We start from the raw sequence: 22686 nt of genomic DNA on the forward strand, positions 1-22686 counted from the left end.
GCCTCCATCAGTCGTGTTTTGACAGTTACATAAAGTTCTGAAAGATGAGACTGAAAGAGTGCTGGTCTAACTTTTATAAGCAGAGGAAAATGGGTTTCTTCACAGCACACAACAAACCTTTCTAAAGGAGGGGTGAGGGAAAGCGTGAGACAGCACTACGGGGTATGAAAGAAGCTTTAACCAGGCCATTAAACTGCATTCAATACACTGTCTTTGCATAAAATGTGTAACACACTATTTGAAATCTCCAAGCTATTCAATATCTATTTTTGAAAATTGAGCATGTCCAAAATCTTTTTGCTGAAATTCCAAAAGTATAAAGACTTGCCGTTTTTTCAACAATTATTTTGAAGAAGCAAATTAAAAAATAAAAGATCTAGGCTATGTGATCAGTAGACCATTTGAACAGTGACTAAATATAAAAAGTTAACCAGCTCAGAGGGGAAAAGTGTCTGACAGAAGTCTCAGGAAAAGATACATCATTTCCGTTATGTCTGGCTTCGCGGGATGTTAGGTGCGCCGGAACGTTTGATGAAGAGGAGAACAACCCGGACAGATTTTCGAGACGGACCAGAAACCAACGCAGACTCGACGTGGGAGGGAGATTTGAGAAGCGCATTGTGAAGAGTCGGCTATAATCTTGGCTGACGATTTCACTGGTTGCTTTATCGATTTACTTTACTCTTTCCCATCATGGACGCAGACGGTGACATAAAAACGACACCGAGAGGGTTTCAGTGCACTTTGTGCAATGTCAATTTACCAAACCGTAAGTATAACGTCACGTTAAGCTAACAGTTGTCCTTTTTTTACTAATGTATGCAGCTTGCTAACATCACTAAAATAAAAAAGTTCACTTCTATGGAGCTGATTAAAATGCCATGCATTACTAGAACAGCTAGCTAATGTTATACTAGCTAACGTTAGTTTAAGTGTATTACGTTTGTTATTTGTTTTCTAATATTAGTAGGTTTAGTTATTGCTCGTAATAATTAATTAATTTTTCTCCAGTGGCAAGCTTGGATCAGCATGTCAAAGGGCGGAAACACCAGACATTGGTCACGGTGCGGGCTACCAGGAAGAGCCAGGAGCAGCGCAGTGTGTTCGTCAGTGGCATCAAGCCTGACATCTCTCAGACTGATGTGGCTGAGTACTTCCAGCAGTTCGGGTCAATCTCAGATATTATCATGGACAAAGACCGGGTGAGTCAGCTGTTCACAATGACATGCAGCTCCTTTTAAATGATGCCTCCTAACCAAGAGCGCTGATGGTCAATTTCATTGCAGCATGTGGGAAGTGACTGATGAACCCTAGTGTATTCTTGACTGTGATGTTGTGCACTCGCAGGGTGTGTACGCCATCGTGCAGTTCAGCGAGGCCGACAGCATACAGGCGGCACTGTCCTGTGTTGAGCATCAGATGAAAGGCTTGAAGCTGCGGGTCAAACCCCGGGAAAAGAAGGATTTCAAGCTGATTCCCAAGAAGAACAACTCCCAGAACCTCCAACAAGCTCTTGACCGTCTCAAACCTCAGCTGTGTCAGTTGGTGTCTGTAAGCATCCTGTTGTCAAATATAAAGTCTGGCTTAGGCCAATAGGAGTGGGGGGGGTCTGTAAGGATGGCAGAAGCATTACAGCCTTTAGGGGCTGCTAAGGGGGTTCTTGAGACTTAAGTTTAGTTCCTAACTACAGTATATCTTGTAAATTACTGACGCATTGCCAGACCTTCCTCCACACAGCGTTGCAGAGGAGGGTCTGGCTAGTCCGCGCAGCAGGGGAGAAAAACATGCTCTAGTTAATTGGCATTTCTTTAAATCAGTCACAATTCTCATGGGCAGTGCCTCTGCAAAATAGCATCGGGAAGGAACTTGTTTGGGTGGGACATGTGTACGTTCAAAAGTTGTTTTAGTAATGCAACAGAAAACAGGTTGAACAGATAGTCAGGCTAGCTGTCTGGATTTACCCTGCAGAGATCTGAGGAGCAGTTAACCATAGTCCTCATCAATTTAAAGTTTAAAATTCCAATACAATGAAAGCGGAAGGTAACGGACAACCGGCCGAAAAGAGTGAAATTTGGCGGAAGTTCCAGCAGCAACGGAGTGATCCCGGAAGTGGAACATTCAGGATATAGACTACTTGTATATAAACCAGTGTTTCCTTCAGGATTTTTTTTTTTTTAGCAGCGGGGGCAAGACTGTCTGAACAACAACCACCGCGGGGACGTTTTTGGTGGAGCTGTTTGTTTAAAATTTGACTCGGAAGAAAAAGAACGTTTTGACAATAAAGTCCATCAACACAACATCTGCTGTGCGTCTGCCCTATTTCTGATACCGTGGAGGCAGACGTCCTGCCATGGCGGGCCGCCACTAGAAAATCAACATATAGGGAACGTTGTTAACCATAAAATAATGTGCGATATAAATAGTAAGTGTACAATTTATACCACGCTGGCTATATGCATTACATAAAATTGTTTTTGGCACAGTACTTTTGAAATTGGTGCACAAAGAACCTGATATTCTTATCATTTATTCATTTAACAAAGCAACTGTGTTATTGTCCTTTTGATCTCTTGTAGGTGGATGCACAGATGCAGTACATCGTAGAGCGATTTCAGCTGAGAGAAAACGAAAAGAAGGCCCGAGGGTTGCTGGTTCAACTCCTGCAGGAGGTTTTTGTGGAGTTTTTTCCAGGTGACCTTTTCTAAACACGCATACGGAGAGTCAGTTTCTGAAATCTGGTCTTATTCAAGGAACAATCTTGCTAACAGTTGATGTAGACTGGCGCTCTCACCTTTTTAACACTATGCTTGGATTGGTTGCAGACAGCCAGATTCAGCCGTTTGGTTCATCTGTCAACACTTTTGGCATCCACTCCTGCGACTTGGACCTGTTCCTGGAACTGGAAAACACCAAGATTTTCCAGTCACGTGCCAAATCTACCATGGAACAGGTCAGACCTTTTTTATTTTTTATATGTACAGTAGTTGGTGCCAAGTGCATTCCTTACCTCAGTAAAGTGCAAAATATAAAATTCTGTAACTTTATAGGGATTCTGCTGTGTATTTAAAAAAAAAAAAGACAAAGTGTTTTTTCCTTCTTTTGTCTCTCTTTCTTTAGGCGGGGGAGGGCATGTCAGACGATGGCCGCTCCGAGGACTCCATCCTGTCTGACATTGACCTGTCCACTGCTTCTCCGGCCGAGGTCCTGGACCTTGTAGCAGCAATCCTTAGACGCTGCGTCCCCAGCGTTCACAAAGTCCAAGTGGTCAGCAGCGCTCGCCTCCCCGTGGTCAAGTTCCATCACCGCGAGCTCAACCTGCAGGGGGACATCACCATTAACAACAAGTCAGCCGACAGTTCTTGACTATGAGAAAGGTTTTTATCTTGTACAGTGGGCAGAGTTATAGTGTGCTTTTCTTTTCTCCTACATTGTACCTCTCACCAGACTAGCGGTTAGGAACACCCGCTTCCTCCAGCTATGCTCCGGGATGGAGGACAGGCTGAGGCCTCTGGTGTACACCATCCGCTACTGGGCCAAGCAGAAGCAGCTGGCTGGTAAGATTAAATAAACCTAAACCTTCTGCACCTATTTCAAGAAACTGTTTTATTTTATTTTTTTATATCTTCAAGATTAGTGTGTTGTGGTCTTCTGTGCCTTTAGGTTGTCAGTTTATTGTTTGGTCAGCAGATGTCAGTAAAACTCCACTTGTCCCTTGATTTGTTGGGCTCTGACACAGGGATTTGCAATGCCTTTTAGTGCCTTGGTATGGAAGCAGTGGTTAAAGAACAATATGGCACAAACCCAGTTCTGTTTGTGTTGTAATACTACATGCTATGTCCCGAAATATAGAATCCCATTTTAATAAAAAAGTTTTTTCACTGAAGAGCACACTAATTACCTTTTTTTTATTTTTTTATTTTTCTTCTCCTCGGGCATACCATCTTTATTCCGTTTGAACCCTAGCCTTCAAGCTGCCGGTGCAGCTTTTAACAAGGCACTTGTGCTGAGTGATTAGCAGAGCGTGAAGGGACTGGTTGCATGTCAGGCTTCTGTTTTAAACCATACGTTTTGAATTGATTGCATAGATCAGTGAGGCCAGGCGCTGATAAGAAATGAGGACAAAAAGAAAAGTCAATTTTCTAACTTCAAGTTAAAGGTGCAATTTGCAATACTGAAAGCAAGTGTTTGAAATAGTTACTGCAGTACAAATTTAAAATACTGGGGAGAGTCGTCTCCCCCGCTCTCTCCTGCCCAGACTTGAATTTCACAGAGGTTGCGAGGCTGAGACTGCAACATCCACAACTATGTTGCTAGACCCTTGTCTCACATTGCCTGACATTACTTCACAGCACAGTGGGGTTGCTAACCTTAGCTGGTTATATTGATAGTCATAAAAGCTGTGCTCCCGTGGAGCTCTGTACCCAACTGACAGACACACTTTTTTGGGTTACAATTACCATAAGAACCGCTAAAAGCCAAACAACCTCTCCGTCCTCTCCACCCTACGGACAGACACAATTCCTAGGCTTAAAATTCCCATAGGAATCACTAATAATAACACTACCTTGCCGTCCTTTCGACCAAACTGAACACACTTTATTGGGTTAGAATTATGGCAACAATCGCTAAACACACTGTATACTCACGGTCCTCACTTTCCAATTTACAACCGCCCTCTCTTGGCTTAAAATAACTTGTCGTTGTCAGCTACGGCCGCTGAACAGGTGACACGTTACACATTGTAAACAGCTGTGGCCCACCCGCCCAGTTAGCCAGGACCAGTCGGGATCACTTTACTGGCTGTGTCTCAATTGTTTTTGCGAGTAACCAACTTGGGTACTCTTGTTATATAATTCAGTATGAGTACACGAATGTTGAAATGACATATAATGCCTGTACCTTGTACAGTGAGGAAAATAACTATTTGAACACCCTGCTATTTTGCAAGTTCTCCCACTTAGCAATCATGGAGGAGTCTGAAATTGTCAGCGCAGGTGCATGTCCACTGTGAGAGACATAATCTAAAAAAAAAAAATCCAGAAATCACAATCTATGATTTTTTTTTTAAAACTATTTATTAGTATGATACAATTGCAAATAAGTATTTGAACACCTGTCTATCAGCTACAATTCTGACCCTCAAAGACTTAAGTCTGCCTTCAAAATGTCCACCTCCACTCCATTTATTATCCTAAATTAGATGTACCTGTTTAAGGTCGTTAGCTGCATAAAGACACCTGCCCACCCCATACAATCAGTAAGAATCCAACTACTAACATGGCCAAGACCAAAGAGCTGTCCAAAGACACTAGAGACAAAATTGTACACCTCCCCAAGGCTGGAAAGGGCTACGGGGAAATTACCAAACGGCTCAAAAAGGTCCACTGATGGAGCAATCATTAGAAAATGGAAGAAGATAAACATGACTGTCAATCTCCCTCGGACTGGGTCTCCATGCAAGATCTCACCTCGTGGGGTCTCTATGATCCTAAGAAAGGTGAGAAATCAGCCCAGAACTACACGGGTGGAGCTGGTCAATGACCTGAAAAGAGTTGGGACCACCGTTTCCAAGGTTACTGTTGGTAATACACCAAGACGTCATGGTTTGAAATCATGCATGGCACGGAAGGTTCCCCTGCTTAAACCAGCACACGTCAAGGCCCGTCTTAAGTTTGCCAATGACCATTTGGATGATCCAGAGGAGTCCTGGGAGAAAGTCATGTGGTCAGATGAGACCAAAATAGAACTTTTTGGTCATAATTTCACTAACCGTGTTTGGAAGAAGAAGAATGATGAGTACCATCATACCAAAACCTACCTTTGCATAAGTGCAAGCTTCTCTGTCTGCATCTTTCACAGAAATGGGGGGGGGGCTCAGCTCCAACACAAAAACACACACACACACACACACACACACACACACAGATGTGCGGTGGAAACGTTACATTGCCACTGCAGTTTGTAAAGTCAGTGAGACCCTGCGATGTCAGCAAAGCGGCACTTTTAAATTTCACATCGACACGGTTTGCGGCAATATTTATTATTTTTCATTTAGTGATTTTTTTAAATTTTTAAATTTTCTCCAAATTAATATTTTTGTTCATATTTCATAATTTAAGTTTTTGTTACAAATATTTTGTAAATATTTATAATAATTAGCTAACCAGCTAATAAAGGCTTCTGTGGACAGTTCCTCCGATTGCTTGGACCCATGCGATGGGGAAGAATTTCTTTTAAGCTTTGGCAGGAACTCAAAGGCCTTGTATCCAACGAGCTGTACCACAACCGGGATGTGAAAAAGAGGAGTTGGAGAGTAATTGCTGATTTGCTTCAAAAGCCAGGTGAGAAAAATGGGTGCATTTATGAGTCTGAACTCAATATTACTGTCCATTTACTGTACCAGTACACAGTAGTACTATGAAATACATAGGCTACTGTACATGTAATGGTTAATAACTTATCCATATTGTTTTATGTGAAAGTACTATAGAAATGGATTTAGTAGGAAATTTGAGTACGAGCTATACAAAGTATAAAATGTGTGTGCAATACTATTACAAGAACTAAGAACTATTACATTATCATGTTAAAGTTGAGAGCAATGATCATAATTTGCCATTTCTATAGAACTGGGATGTTCACTGACAACAGTTCTGTTTCCTTTCTCTTCTAGCTTAAAGCGTCACTCGTCCGTGAGCAAGATAACACAGGGCCTCACCTGAGCTTTCTGAATCCAAAGATTCACAGACACCGCCGTCGAGACCTAGCACAGCTTCAGCTAGAACATTACGGACGGCGTTAAGTGGTTAGATGGAGCATCCTCGACAGCTGCTGACGAATGTCCTTCACCTGGCCGTCACCCGCCAGCAGGGGAGTCAAGTCCAAGTGCACGTAAAGGTTGCAGAAGCTTGTTTTAATGCATGAGGCCTCAGAAGTTGCTGCTGGCCCAACTCCAGATGTATTGAATGCATTTGGAAACCAGGTAGCAGCTGAACTACACCAAATACAATCTTACAAGATCAAACCGGAACATCATTAATGATTTATGACACTGAAGAGAAATCAATAGATTCCCAACCTGTACATGTCACTTCAGGGATCTATAATCAGAATGTAAACCACTGAAAAGCTATGCTTGAACAGTTTTGTTTAAAATTAACAGTATTTGAATTAATTTGATTGATTGTTAACTCTGTATTTATTTATGTTTTCATTGTGGTGAAATTGCTACTGTTTTGATATATTTGATTGTTTCCTGTTCCTTTTTCAATAAATGTTTGCAACAAATGTTTCTGTCTGGCTGCACATGTAGATGGAACAATCACATCAAGTATATGAAAAAAAAAAAAAGTGGTATATACTAGAGCAACCAAACTATAAGATATGTTGTAGAGGTATTGAAACAATGTCAGAATCAGAAAAATAAATTTATTTTTTATTGTCCATTTAAAAAAAAAAAAAAACTCTTTACAGTTTTGGTTTTCAAACAAACAAAAGGTACGTAGACACGACAGACAAAAAAAAGAAGATACATAGTTGCATGGATAAGCACAGGTAAAGCAGGAGGGGTGGTCAAAGGAAAAGGGATACACTGGGAAAGTCGCTAACAGGGAAAAGCAAATTTGATAGGCGAGTTTTGAGTGTTTTATAATAACTAATCTTTTTTTGTGTAGCACTTTTCACACCAAAGTACAAAATGTGAAAAATCATCAAACACGCATCTTAGCAAGAAATGCATAATACACTCAAACTCTTATTTTAACAGCACATTAGTAAAATGCACCTAGGCTTATACTCAGCATGGACACAATATGCTTGTTACACATACACAGACACACAGGGAAACGCAGCAGCACACAAACATGCAAATGATTACATATAAAGTGATTACAGTTTAAATCCAATATCTATATCATGCTGCTCTCTTGGAATTATTGCTCACTTTGGTGTCCTGCGTGGCTTTTCTGGCGGACATCCATTCCCTCTTGCTCTCATACACATATTACATCATTTCCCATGGGCACTTCTCGCATGTGTTTTCGTGACAACACTTTGTTTGGAGATCAGATGGACTCACCAGGGATTCCTCCTGGTGAAAGATCTGGCAGTTGGTCCCTCCCTGCCATGTAATCTAGATGTCATCTTTTACACTGATCATAATTTCCTCATGTTAACTATTAACACAATCACATTTGCATTGGGACGTGTAGGTAATCCCAGCGGTGCCGGTCCCCTGCTCAACAACTACGCTCTGACACTGCTGATCATCTTCTTCCTGCAAAACTGTGAGCCTCCTGTCCTCCCCACAGTGGACCAGCTCAAAGACATGGCCTGTAAGTGCTGCATGGCTCCTCAGTGGGTCTCACGCAGGGTCTTCGTATTCTCATCTTCTCTTACTTTTCCTGTGATGTTTGCCGGAGTGTTCCAAGTGTGGAACCTGTGTACATGTATTAATTTTTGTGTGTTATCCTCTTTGCAGGTGAGGAGGAAGAGTGTGTGATTGAGGGCTGGAACTGCACCTTCCCCAGTCAGCCTTTTGCTGTGCCCCCCAGCAGGAATACACAGGACCTCTGTGAGTGAGAGTAATGTGACAGTGTGATTTGGAAGTCATTTTCCTGCAACATTTTTATATAACATTCATTAATTCAGAATACAACTCAATCTCATTTTACTTCCTTAAATGTAATGCCAACAGCATCACTACAGACGCTCAATGTCCCTCTCGATGTACATGCTTGTCTTCCTTTCTAGGCACCCTGCTCTTTGGCTTCTTCTCCTTCTATGCTAAGTTTGATTTTGCCAGTAGTGTCATATCTGTCAGGAAGGGACGTGCACTCCCAATCACTGATTTCCTAAGCCAGAATAAAGAGGAGGAGGCCATGGAAGAGGAAAAACCTGCCACGACCCAACCCCCTGGTCCCAAACTGGGCCCCCTAAATCTCTTAGACCCCTTTGATCTGTCCCATAACGTAGCTGGAAACCTGAATGAGCGCTCTCAGCGCAGCTTCCAGAGGGAGTGCCAGGAGGCTGACAAGTACTGCCGCAGCCTGCAGTACCAGCGCAAATCTACCAAGGGGAAATCATGGGGGCTGGTGCGCTTGTTCACACCCCACGGGGAGGTTCCGCAGGCCAAAACAGAGCAGCCGGCCATCAGCATCCCCTTCAAATCAGCGTCGCTCCCTGAAGTGCTGCGCAATCAGCTGCACGTGGCAGGGGAAGGTTTCCGGCTGCTGTGGTTTCAGAAGGTTTGCGTTGCTATGGAGGGAGTCTTCCAAAGAGTTCTCAGGTGTCACCTTACTCGCTCCACGGATGCCGCGTTTGGCGAGGATTCAGTTGTTGATGCCGCTATGGAAATGGAAACGACGTCAGCTTCCCTCAACACCTCACTAAATGACAGCTGTGACAGTGTGGAAACACAAAACGATGCCAGCCCTCTGAGTACGGCTGCGCTCGGTGCCAAGAGGCGGCTATCTTCTGGCAGCGAGGCTTCTGTGTCGCCTCAAGGCAAAAAGCCTAGACTGGCAAAAAGAGGCAAGCCTGAATTGCCTCACTGGATCTGTGTGCAAAAGCACACGGTGTGGGCTGGCAGGAGGAAAGTGAGAAGGGAGCTGATCAAAGATACAGACCAGAGGCCAGAGGGCAGCTGTATGGAGTTGGAGTCCCAGGTCACAGCACACATCATTGAAAAAGAGCCGGAGCTCAAGGAGCCCCTGGAGTTCAAGGTTCAGCCCCAGATGGTTGGCGGGACAGAAAGCACTAAGGTAGTGCTCAAGTTGGAGCCAACCAGGGACACGACAGGAGTTTTTCATGACTTCTTTCATTTCCTGGAAGCCTTCTTACCTAAGATGGTAGAGACACTGCTTGAGAAAGACATTACTAGTGCTTGAATGGGACCCGTCTGAAATATGTCTCCAGATTTTGGGTGTACTTTGTTCTAATTTCTACATCCAAGAGACAATCAGTGTTACCTGTATTAACCCTTTAGAAGGGGACATGAAAGAGCGTAACTTTGGCTTTATGTTGACCCAGACGTCAGTTTATTATATTTGTAAATGTGGACTTTGTTTTCATGAGTATTTCTACTTTTTTGTTTGTTTCATTATAAGATTTCTTGATTAAGCCCTACTTTTATGTTTTGGACATATCTTGGTGTGTTTGCAGTTCTGTAAAATAATAGTTAGTAAGGCTCTTAAATGAAGAAAGGGAAACTTAGATGGCAGATAATTGATCTACACACCTACTACACATCTAAAGTTGTCTTCAAATAAATAAAGTATTTGTAAAACACCACCTCCTTGTCTACACAGTAGCAGTGATTAGTTAAGACCGTACGACATTAACTTAGCCTTCATGCACTTTAAAAACTTTTTTTTTAATAAAGAATCCGTGCTCAGCTTTGGTTCTTTGTGGGCTGGCAGAAAGGGGCCATTGAGTGGAGCTTTTCTCCAGTCACGTCTATGCTCATATGTCTGAGACAGATGAGAGAAATGACTCAGCCAGGCAGACTGCTTTATTACAGCTGGCCAAGCAGCAGCTGAGGGTTGCACAGAGCTCCCATGCTCTGGTTAACATCATTCATCTCACTCTTAAAGGGAAATGCAGATGGCCAGCAGGTTAGACAGGCCTCGGAGGATGGAGATGGCTCTGATGATGAAGATGTTTGAGATGGCTTACCACATTTTAATCTGATGCTGGTTGGCATAACTAATAGGATATTTATTGTGACCATGAAATAAAATATAAAACTGGTATGTGACCATATGACTCAAACAGTTGAGGTCTGGCAAAAATTACAATCTTTATCTGGTAAAAATCTTGATTTTATGTTAGCCATGCTAAGAGCATGACTCTGGGGATAGCAAAGCTGGTCTTTGATTAAGGCTAAATCTCACTATCTGATGGAGTGCCGTTGAATTTTGTTCAGGCATTCATGATCCCCGGAGGATGGACCCTAATGACTTTTGAAACTTTCCTGATTTTCTTTTAAGCGCCACCAGCAGGTCAAAGTTTTCATTTTAATATCTGTACATCTACTAAATGTACAGATCATGGTTCCAAGAGGATGAATTCTAATAAATTTAGTGATCCCCTGACTTTTCCTCTAGCACCACCATGAGCTTTACATTTGTGGTTTTGTGTCTCAGAATCTATTTAATGGATTCTTTATTTGCCCATTTGCTCGTTTATTTCCCTTTTGTGCATATTTATCACTTGAACATCAGCTATTTTCTTTTACCAACACTCCAGGCTCCACCAATGTCACCATCCCTTGTTTTTTTAAAGGTGCTCCTGATAGATGACCTTTCACTCACACACACAGACACCCCCCCCCCCATACCCTTAGCCCTAAGCTAGAGGATCAAAGTGATTGATGTGTGTTTGCTGTTGGCCTAAAACACGAAAACAAACCTTTACCTTTTACAAGATTCATACAATCATACTGTTCTCCTCGAGTTTCCCTTCATCAAATAAAGCAAGACATCAACGTGTCCTGGTAAATTATAAGAAATGGTTTAATTAGATATTGATGACTAAATGGTTCAATTACATGTAGCTAATTTGCTGTAATGGCTTCAAGAATACTGTAGATTCCGGTGGGCATTTGTATGTGCTGTTGGACTGTTGAGCCTATTCATCATTTGGAGTTCCCTAAACACCTGCCAATTTAACGTTTTATGAAATTTGGTGTCCATTGGGAAGAGATCCTGAGCCAAGCCCCTGACACCTGAAATCTCCACAGCCTGCGGCCAATATCAGCCGTTTACTGCCTGTGCTCAATCCTTTTTGACGTATGAATACTCCCACATCGAGTGTGGCATCACCATGTTTTGTCTTGATGCTGTAAGTTTACAACATACTGTCTAGTTATCAACCATTCTGCATGATCTGATGCCCACAGGGGGAAGTGAGTAAGTCATTGACCTTATCTTGCCATTCCAGATTTAAGAAGGGTATCATTTTGGATACATAAATAGCCAACTCAATCCGTATTTTGTCGTTGCGGCTTTGAAAGCATGCTCTGAATCAAATCATTGACCTTTCCCGAGCCCTCTGACATCTGTCAGAATTACCTGAAGCTGCCATTGCCAGCTCACTGATAAACACATCAGTCGGTGGGATATTGCTGTAATTGGTCGGCTCTGCTTTCCAGAAAAGGCAAGTGATCCTCCTGTGGTAGTGGGCAGCCATCAACCCCCCTATTTTGTCTCCTGAGCTGTGCAAACAGACCTGGCTGCCTGAAAAGCACTCTGTTCATATTAGTGGCTCCCCCTGGAGATAAGGATAAATAAAAACGCATAATCATTTGCCTCCTTCTGTCTGTGATGGCAGGAAGGAGTCAGACATTCTCCGGGGACATTGCTCTTACACCAGAATGGACTTTTGTTAGCACCCGTGTGTGTGTATGTAATCTTCCTTTTGTCGTGCAAATGGAAATTGTGACGACAGGTTCAGCTTTTAGAAGCTGAGAACTTTTAGAGTTCATCCGTTTGAGGGGTATATGTAGAGTCCTACGGTATATGAAGTAGATTTCAAACATCAGGATTTGGTCAATTTATCAGCAAAAATATTTCTATGTCCCCCCTCGCAAAGTCACAGACATCATTAGCACCAGCATCAGTTGGAAAAGTCAGCAAGATGAGAGAAAACTTTTGAAACTGGTCCTACGGGTGCTATTATCTCGGCCTTGATGGCAACACAAACACTTCTCCCCTCTCTTGGGGCCCAAACGGCTTTTCAGGAGTGCATTAGCTGGGGCTTACTGGACTGTGAAAACTTTAACTGTCTGCCCTTTTCCCTTATCTGGGGCTGTTACATTTCCAGCATTTACCTTCAAACACTGAAGCGAGGTAATGAGTTTGTCTTGTGCATCTTGTTTTTTTTTGCCATTGACTTTTACGACCCGTAGAGTGAGCGCAGAGAGGTTGATTACTGGAGTAGAATTAACTAAATGTTCAGGATGGCCACCGTTAGCTGTGGGAAATGGATGATTACAATAGATCATTATTTATCACTTTCCTTGAATGGGAGACGATTCATGCATTATTTAATGACTTGTAGCTATTCACATGCTCATCAAATTGTTTAAAAAAAAACATGATTTTTAAATTGACGTCCCACTTTGCTATTTTGCATCAATTTGGACATTGGTCATTGGGTGCAAAAAAACAAACTGCGGCATGCTAATTGTCCCTCAATATCAGTTTAAATGATGGTAGAATAATTGCTGAGAAACGATCAGTGCAATCAGTGTGTGATACCACAATCCACATTCAGCCTTTATGGCATGGCCACACACTTTGTCTGCTTGTTTACTTTCAACAACAGCAGCAGCAGTTCTACAGACGCTGTCAGTGGTGATTTATGCCCAAATCAAGTTGTTTTTTTTGACAAGGGTTAAGGGACAGACAGCGGTAAAACCAATGCCTTTTTACAACTCTATAAACAACACAAGAGCGGGTTTTGTCATGACTTCCCTGGGGAGCCCAGTAGGAAAACATTAGGTGTGCATTTTCTTTGATCATCCATGATACATGGCTGATGGAGCTGTAAATAAAGCATTTATTTCAGGTGGGAGTCTGGCAATTAATCAGCTGCACATCTCTATCCTAACATAAGAGACCGAGGCAGGAACCCCTCAACGTGTGCTCACTAAAAAAGACATCACTGCACCTGAACTGTTGAATAAGGGACGACTTCTGGCGGAATGAACTGAACAGCAGACCGTGAAGATTTGAGATAAACAGGAGCCGCTGCAATGGTTATAAATGTGACCGATTACGTTAGACTCGGCCTTAGCACTTGAGATCTGAAAGGCATTTATGTACACAATTGTCTCTCGGTCTATCTATGATCGTGATAGGCCTGTACACCAACCCTTAAAGTCTCTGTGGTGACATACATTTTAAAAGGCTTAATGTGGGCGCTCATAAAAGTGATATTTGATCCAGCAACACCCCGATGAATCATTTAATTCAACCATGAAAGGATGACTGAAATGATTCCCTAAAGCATGCTGACGCTATGATCATGGGGGTGTGTGGATGCTGTGGCCTATGACCTATCTCTATTTAAGACACAAACATTGTATATCCCATATCTTCTGTATCTATAGATGAATGTGTTTGTTCATTAACTACCCATTCACAGAATGCATTAAAGTCAACAAGACAATCAAATGGCTTGGATGACAACGGCACTGTGCACTGGAGGAAATTGGCCCTAATTAATAATAACAAACAATATATAAATGCACCTACTTTTTATGGGGCCATCACTGCAGTGAAAATACTATACACCACTCAGCATTTGATTTTTTTGTAGAATTAAAAGGGAAAGCTCAACCTGAACTCACTCATGTGACATAGAGCTGTCCATTATATGGACGTATACTAACTTGTATAGTCACTTCAATTGACAAATATCAAGTATGTAACAAATATGCGTTAGACAACTTTGTCAGCGGGAAACAGACAGAATGAGTGATGGATGCATAGAGAGACTACATCTGTTGACTGATAGCCTGAAAGAATGTGTTCTCTGTTTATTTCAGGTTAACAGGGTCAGTCACCCTATCCGTTTCTAAAGTGCTGTGCAGGCCATTATTTAGACTTAGACTTCTCTTTATTGATCCTTTTGGGATGACTCCCGCAAGGAAATAGAATTTCCAGCAGCTTACAAGCCATTTGAATAGAGAATAAGGAGGTATAAAATAAAGTCTAGTACATTTAAATACCAAATAGTATATTTCAAGTGTGAAGGGCCATTTGTATTATGTTCTGGTTGATATATTGTTTCTGAACTGGTCTGCTATTGAGAGACAGAACTTCAGTGCATGTGTCTTTTGCAACAATCCTGCAGGAATGTTAGGTGATATATTGGTAAGAAGCATATAGACCAGGTCATAAAATAGACCAGTAAACTGTTCACCCCAAAATCCAAATAGGCCTACATGCATCCACAGTGAAACAATCTAGATTAATAAAAACAGGGACGTCACGTAGGCTGGTTTTGATTTATAACCTTGCATGGGTGATGTGCTAAAAAATAACCCCTTGTTGAAAAAGGTTAAAATCGTTCTTTTTAAAGTTTCAAAGCAATATCATACCGCACATGAAAACCTGTTAACAACAAATTTCATCTGCATCTTTTCCATGTGTAGGCTATTTGCATCAAAATAAACTTCATAATTCAGCTAAATGTCAAACATCCCTGCTTACACTGTTCCAAAGTAGTTGGAATATTTGCTAGAATAAGTGTCTCGTTGCAAAAGAGAGGGGTGTGGTTAACTGTTGTGAGTGCGAGTCAGGTATCCATCCCGCCCTATATAACCCTGGGAAGTGCGAAGTGAGCAGCAAGACAGCAGCAGGGCAACCACTGGGGACACTACATCACGAGACAGCTGTCAAAAAGTAAGTGACTTTGTTCTTACTTTAATGCATCTGGATTTTTTAGCCGAATAATGAAAAAATCGGTGCATATAAGTTATGCCAAAATTCATGCCAATCTATAGGCTACTGGCAATACTTTAAATGCAAATTGTGCGTTAAGGTTTCTAAGTGAGCTGGAACAAAAGAAAGATCACAAAAATACAATTTGAAGGCTTCAACAAAAGTTCAAATTCAAATGCACATTTTTCAAAAAGGAAATCCTGCCATTGCATGTGTCTTTCTCCTCAGATGGCCACTATGAGATCTTGGATGATGCTTGCGGCGCTCGTCGTCTGCCTGCTGGTGTGTTTGAGCAGCTTTGCGGACGCCTACCCCCCCAAACCGGAGAGCCCGGGGAGCAACGCGTCCCCGGAGGACTGGGCCAAATACCACGCAGCTATAAGACATTATGTCAACCTCATCACCAGGCAGAGGTGAGCCACGGTTACCAATCCACAGTTAACAGTTGACGTTGTTAAGCGTGCACGTGCATCAAAGTTTATTGAAGTTTGGAACAGCATAGCTTATTTGTGCATGTAAGTTACTCTTCAATTCCCTTGAAATAAGGGATGCAAGTCTCAAACTCAAGGATAGCGTTGCAAGGGTAGTCACATGCGGGATCGAGCCCTCACGCCGTGTCATGTTTACTTACATAAAGTCTTTACAGCCTAAATACAGACTTTGCAGGTGCTGTTTAAGACTTTAACCCTTATTGGCAAGCCAAGGACGGCTCTCGGGTCATTGTGCGATACCATGCATTGCTGTGCTTATTGTAAGAAATACTGAGGCAGGGGACAGGAGCCTGTTTTTTCCTATGATGAGTTGATACAGTTCTCCCTGTACTTGCTCCGTTGTGACCAAATCATGTAGGCTACTAGAAATGCTGGAACACGAGATATCCTGTTCATTTTCATTTGTTTCTCACCAGGTGAGAACCAAGACTTCACGGCAGAATATTTAATACTTAAGAGGGGTTTTCATAGTTTTTTTATCTGTTATTATACCTAAAACAATTTTGATTGAAAATTTGTGAGGCCGGCTACACACTGGACGGGTCGCGCGAGCGTGTCAGCTGCGTGTTGGGTCCCCTTTTATTTCGGCTCCCGTGTTAACAGGTTAGAGCGGAAAGTGCGTGCGTCGCTACTAGAAATAAAACCGACGCCAATTTTTACGCAACACGTGAGCGTGTTGGACGCGTTTCCAGGCAAATTAGAATAGGAAAAGATGTGTAGGCCTACATGCCATTTTGACACAAATACATTAAATAAATGACAAGTTGATGTTTGAAAGTCTCTAGGTTTTGACCTAAATGCAGAAATAAATGTAATACAAAAAATAGGCTTTTTTAAAATATGCTATTGCACCTGTCATACAGAACAAAATATTCCGCAGCATATTTTGCCATCAATACTGCCGACGTTGTCATTGCTATAATCAAATCAGTATGTTTATGGGGAAACTACATGTGTCCAGACAAGGCTTGCAGCAGCAGCGCCGCATCAGACACGTTTCTGCTGTGTAAAGACAGAAAAATCCACGCAACTGACACGCAACAGAAAAAAAACACGCACACGACGCATCCAGTGTGTAACCGTCCTAACTGTTTTCAAATACACTGTCCCATCTTTTCTTGGTAAAATGATGTAGCCATAGTAACACGAAATGAATGTTGTTGTTCAAGCTGGAGGAAATAGTGTGTTTTGCCCTGTGATGAAAGCCGAGTATAGTCTCATCATTTACCCTCTTCTGGTCTGGAGCCTAACGCAGAGGCTGGATCTTTTCATAACACTCAAAGTAGGCTACTCTCAGTGCCCCCCCCCCCCCCCCCCAATGGCTCAATCAAAGACAGGTTTACTCTACAGTGGCCAGGTATTGATTATAGTAAAGATACTTGAAAAGTCAAAGTCAAAAGAGCTTCTTGTGTTTGCCTGTGAACTTGAAAACGCACCTCTCTTCTCAGTAATTGCTAGACTGATTTGTGATAGGACCGTAGAGACTGAGTAGAGCAGCAGTGCTAATGAAAACTCAACAGGGTGTGTCTGCAACTAACTTGTTCACAGCTTGATGGCTCTTGAAAAAAGAGGTCATGTAGTGGAAATTCATGCCAAGGTCTGATGGGGTCGCACCACTGGAGCACTCAGGGAAATGCTGACTGGAGGCTGCAGGTGGAAGGCAGTGAAGGGGCTCCCATGAATGAGACTCTCCAAATAATATATAGTAGTTACAGCCATTACATGCCAGTGTTTGATTTGTCTCCAGGTATGGGAAGAGGTCGACCCCCGAGCAGACGGTGGCGTGGCTGCTCTCTGGGGCTGATTTGGACCAAGGCACTGAACCACGGTGAGATAATACATGTCTGGTTTAATCATATTGGGCTTTTAATGGCTGATACTGATACCTGCTGTCTACACTATTTATTTAGAGTGTAACATTTTTTTGCCCCCTTAAATGAAATATTTACCAACGCAGCCCTGACAATGTTGGTCCCCATGTTGTCAAATGCTGTTTTATTGCTGTTTTATCTCACTGTGAATACACAGCTCACTGGTCACGGCCTTGTCATAATGTCACAATTGTTCCAACAGTTGACCTGGTATCCACCATATATACTGTATTAGGATGCAGCAAGTGCATATTTCAATAAATGAACCTGATTTTTTTTCTTCTCATACAGCTCGGACTACAGCTATCAGTAGAAAATGAGCCCGATGTCGACCCTTCGGCCTGCTCACATCTCCAAAAACTAAAAATCTCAACCTGCACTGTACTCTCTTATTTAATTGTTTAATGTGCATGCAAATCTCTCTTTCTCTCTCTCTCTCTCTCTCTCTCTCTCTCTCTCTCTCTCTTGCTGTTTGTCTTCCCCTGTTATTTGTTCTTTGGAAAAAATGTAAATAATTTGTACCAAAACTAATCACTTTAAAATGAAGAATTGAATGGAATAAAAGTAATAAATATGCATGGATAGGTCCAGAGCATGTGCGTGTGTATTTCAGGCCTATGTGTAGTGATTTATATCTAAACAGAGTGTAAATTGTAATTTCCCCCACTGGGGATCAATAAACAGTATACACTATTATTGTTATTATTTGTTTTTTTTACACAAATGCTTTGGTGTTTCATTTATCTTTGTAGTAGCTGTAGTCGCTCTTGTTGCCACTAGATGTCACTGTAAGACCAGGGAACTCGCATGTTTAGCTTAGCCTGCTGCTGCTCTTGTATGGGTTTGACTGCAGCGGACTGACTTCAACTTCACACCGAGGGCACCTCACCATAAGACACATTTATCATCCCACACCTCCCCGGGTCTCCTTTGGGAAACAGGGTCAGTGCTATTAGGGCAGCCAATTGGCTTTTAATTAATGGGGTTATTTAGAAGAGCGCGCGAGTCGTTTTTGTTAAGGTCTCGTTGACGATAGCAGTTTGTGTGGGTTGCCGTTGGCTTCGGTGTTGTCAAAGTGACTGCATAGATTAAACAAGACCGCCTGCGCTACAACTGCGAGCCTAGACCCGTGGAGACATCTTGGACATCTCTCTGCTTCTCAGGCCGAAGAGGCATCCCGATAAAGGTGACCGTTGTCCCGGGCAGGTGAGCACTTCAACGTTTTAGCCGGTTTTTTTTACCGCGGAAACGTGGTGTTTAATTGAGGTTGGTGGGTGGCATTAATGCCGTTTTCTTGCCACTTGCAGGTGGATATTGATTGTTACACACAGTCAGGTCTTATTTACCCTTATCAAAGGCGTTAAAACCACCCATTGTCTTAACTCAGGCATTTTCATCCTCTGACAACGAGGAAAAGCAACATTCGGCTCGTGCGCCGTATTTGCCATAATAGTCACATGCAATTGTTATTAAGCTAGCTAGCTTAATTGGCTTCAGGCTATCTTCTGCACCTGTAGCCTACAACGGCCAAAGGTGAAACCAATTAGACAGCCAAACTCAGAAATAATGTATGCTTTAGCCGAGTGGTGGAATTGAATTCAAACATTAAATTTGATAACAACGATTAGGTGGACGTCATCAAGTACCTGTTCATTGCCATTGCGCATGCCCACGCCTTTGGCTAAAGGTGGGTAGGTGCTGCTGATGTGTGTGTGATGTGTGTAGGGCGGAAAAAGCATGGGATGAAGGGAGTAAGTGTAGAGAGATCTACTCCTTCAGAATTAAGCTTCAGAATTTTTTTTGGGTAGTTATATCCAACAAATGAATGGGCAGCTTTTGGCCAGCGAGATTCAGTTTTGACAATTAATTTAATATTTAATCCGAAATGGTCTGAACCCGATTTAACAAATTTAGATTTATGTCTGCAGCATTTGTGCAACACTTATTTTTCAAAATGTTTTCTTACTTGCAGCGGTTCAGGATGTTTTGCATATTTTTCTATATTATCACCTTTTATGAAGGATCTTATTTATAGACTTGTTTATACTCCAACAGACACACGTGGCATTAGAAAGCTTTGAACACTAGGCCTATAAAAGCATTTCTTTTATTTTCTCTCTATTTGTATCTCATCTGGCAAGAATGAGAATCAAATATACCTCAAAAAAAAAAAAAAATGGATACAATTTTACCTTTTAATCTCTTGCAAGGTAGGTTACATTTTCATTCAAGCATGCTCCAGTTCTTCACTGTATTGGTTAAAATCAGATTTATTCACCAACACTCGTGTTATTTTTTTCCAGTTCCGCACATTGTGCACTATTTCTTACCCAGCCACCAATGTTAGCCTTATCATTCCCTTAAAATTTTCTTAAGGTGAGACTTTTTTTTTTTTTTTTTTTAGATAAACTCTACATTATGGCTAAAATTAGTTCTGTTTTAATTAATGTTCATCTATTAAGTAAACACGGTTTAAGTTACACTCACTTAAATGAGTAAGTTCAACTGCTAACGTCTCTGGTCGTTTCTGTCTTGTGCTTTGCTGTCCCATTTTATTACTGCACAGGCGGTATTCAAATGACCTCTGCCAGCAAAAAATAAGTTATTCTATCGTAAGTGGTTATAAATGTAAATTTGCTGTATTTATACTGACTAACTGCTCAAAGCGCTTTAACATCTACAGGAAACATTCACCATTTGCACAAGGTGCCACCTGCTCATCAGATAAACATTCACAATCCGATGCGCAGCACCGGGGGCAACTCGGGGTTCAGTGTCTTGCCCAAGAACACTTCGACAATGACTGCAGGGGTGGGGATCGAACCACCAACCTTCCGATTGGTAGGCAACCGCTCTACCACTGAGCCACAGCAGCCCCCTATATAGCTCTATCTATTTGCCATTACTTGAGAGTAGGTAACTGCTGACTAATGTGAAGGTCATGCTGTGCTGGATGTTGTCCTGAAGCATCCTGGAAGGGAAGATTGGACAGCCATTACAGTAACATGACTTCAGCTTAGGGCTGGGTGATATGGGGAAACTCAAATGTCATAAAAGGTTTGACCAAAATCTGTTGATATTGCAACAATATTGTAGTGTTGACTATTGGTGCTTTCACAACATATTTACACAATGAGTTTTGATAAATAACCATCAGTAATGTGGATATAATGACTAAGTGGGTAAAAACAGTCTGGTGTGTTCAGAAAATGACATCTCTTTACTGTAATGTAGCCTTTAAAACCAAGAAAAGACATCACTTATGCCATATTACGAAATCCCAAATCTAAGACGATATTTAGTCTCATATTACGATATCAATAAACTATTGATATATTGCCCATCTCTACTTCAGCTTCCATGTACAGTTATGAATAACTTTTAAGTGTTCTACCTCATCAACAATCTACTTGGAGTTTACAAAAATTGGTGGCCAAATTTTCATACTGATATAGTTCAGACAATGAAACTGTACTAAATGTTTATCATGAGGAGAGCTTTAATTTCCAAAGACAGCACCAAAACAACATAAATGTCCATTGATAGTCACTTGTAACAAATTGAAAATCCCCCAGATGGATTTTCATTTTCATACCAAACCACAGTCAGGTCTAATTTTGAAGAGCTTTTGACTGGGATTAAAAGAACTTCAGCCTTCTTATCAGTTTCTGTTTGGGAAGTAGGAGGTTTACCATAAATTTCCCTGCTTTTGACAGCTTTGGGGATTGGCTACGAGATCAGCAGGTCTGCTTCTACCTCAACAGAAACATTGCCTAAGAACTTCTTTAAGGATTTAAGACCTCTGCTTGAAGTTGGACTCTTTAAACTTGGAAAAAAACCAAATAGTTCACTCTAAATTCCTTCAAGAAGATTTGAATACATTATGTACAACACACTAATATTGGTTCAACTTTGAACAAAATTGCAGCATAGTGATGTAGACAGTGTGACCATGACATGTCTTAACATCGGATGAATAAACATTTGACATTAAAATAATACAAATTGTTCAACATTGATTGAACATTCATTTTCATAAAAATTCAAGGAGATATGCCTGTGTGACCCCAGATCTTAATATATAGAGGAAATCAGAGGGCCTCCTAGTTATTTGATGTCACGTACTGAATGTTTTTAATAAGAACACCTTCAATGGTGCCTGTCCATGACACTGCGCAGTTTTACTGCTTTGACAGACTTAGTGATTAATTATTGCCTCAAACAGAAATTCTAATCAACTATAGCTGGCAGAGAGAAAGCTTTAGAAGTAGGATCCTTCTGCACTTGATTCAACGAGGAGTTTAATCTGCAGCAGCTCACATAGCCTCAGCTTCTTTTCCCAAACTTCTATGGTGTCATTCATAAAATTGATCTGCTCCATTACTCTCACAGCTGCCACCTCTTCCCCTTGGGCACATATCTCCATATATAGAGGCTGACACATTGTGTTTATACACATGGATTTTTAATGGGCAAATATGATATTTTTAGGCCTGCTAGCGTTGGGGCCTTAGGGATGGCAAAGTCAGTCGGCCTGGTCGATCCACCAATTTTGAAAATATCTTAACAACTCCCATTATTAAATGCAATTTGGTAAAGATGCACAGTAGATGGTTTATGACATTTAGATATCTGATCTCATACTGTCTTAAAAGTTATATACATATAATCTGATGTAATTTATATTTATTTCTATTGTTTAAAAAAAAAAATCTGTAATAGGGCAATACAAAGAAATGTTGCCCATTTAGCTACAGTACCATTTGAAGTCCACATCGACAACGTGTCATTTACGGGATTGTTAGAGTAAAATTTTCATCACACACTTGACAGTGTATTATTTCCAGAGCTTACCAAAACAAGTTCCTTCCCAAG

General features: G+C 41.5%; 3 protein-coding genes across 5 annotated transcripts in view; all 3 read left to right on the forward strand.

The window, feature by feature from the left end:
* Window positions 1-546: 546 nt before the first annotated feature.
* Window positions 547-14728, forward strand: tut1 (terminal uridylyl transferase 1, U6 snRNA-specific). Of its 2 annotated transcripts, XR_004654992.1 has the most exons (11): window positions 547-769; window positions 1012-1202; window positions 1348-1551; window positions 2577-2691; window positions 2823-2950; window positions 3118-3344; window positions 3445-3554; window positions 8211-8333; window positions 8480-8572; window positions 8752-10151; window positions 14717-14728. XR_004654992.1 is itself a non-coding variant. In XM_034859925.1 (10 exons), exons 1-10 carry the CDS (start codon window positions 694-696, stop codon window positions 9885-9887), a joined length of 2403 nt encoding a protein of 800 aa, XP_034715816.1. In that variant the 5' UTR covers window positions 547-693; the 3' UTR covers window positions 9888-10290. The 2 variants fall into 2 exon arrangements, 1 of the variants encoding a protein (XP_034715816.1); XM_034859925.1 differs by lacking the exon at window positions 14717-14728 and having other exon boundaries at window positions 8752-10290.
* Window positions 14729-15339: 611 nt separating this feature from the next.
* On the forward strand, window positions 15340-18166 carry pyyb (peptide YYb). Of its 2 annotated transcripts, none has more exons than XM_034859963.1 (4): window positions 15340-15410; window positions 15678-15862; window positions 17688-17768; window positions 18103-18166. In XM_034859963.1, the coding sequence occupies exons 2-4, from the start codon at window positions 15678-15680 to the stop codon at window positions 18122-18124; spliced, it is 288 nt and encodes a 95-aa protein (XP_034715854.1). In that variant the 5' UTR covers window positions 15340-15410; the 3' UTR covers window positions 18125-18166. The 2 variants fall into 2 exon arrangements, with proteins under 2 accessions (XP_034715854.1, XP_034715853.1); XM_034859962.1 differs by having other exon boundaries at window positions 15343-15410; window positions 15644-15862.
* A 477-nt stretch (window positions 18167-18643) lies between these two features.
* Window positions 18644-22686, forward strand: part of mpp2b (membrane protein, palmitoylated 2b (MAGUK p55 subfamily member 2)) — a 37558-nt gene continuing 33515 nt past the window's right edge. Inside the window, exon 1 of the mRNA XM_034859932.1 lies at window positions 18644-19017. The gene's annotated coding sequence lies outside the window, so the exon portion shown is untranslated. The remainder of the gene's footprint in view (window positions 19018-22686) is intronic.

The sequence above is a fragment of the Etheostoma cragini genome, chromosome 21 (genome assembly GCF_013103735.1).
Source record: "Etheostoma cragini isolate CJK2018 chromosome 21, CSU_Ecrag_1.0, whole genome shotgun sequence".
In the NCBI taxonomy this organism is placed as follows: domain Eukaryota; kingdom Metazoa; phylum Chordata; class Actinopteri; order Perciformes; family Percidae; genus Etheostoma; species Etheostoma cragini.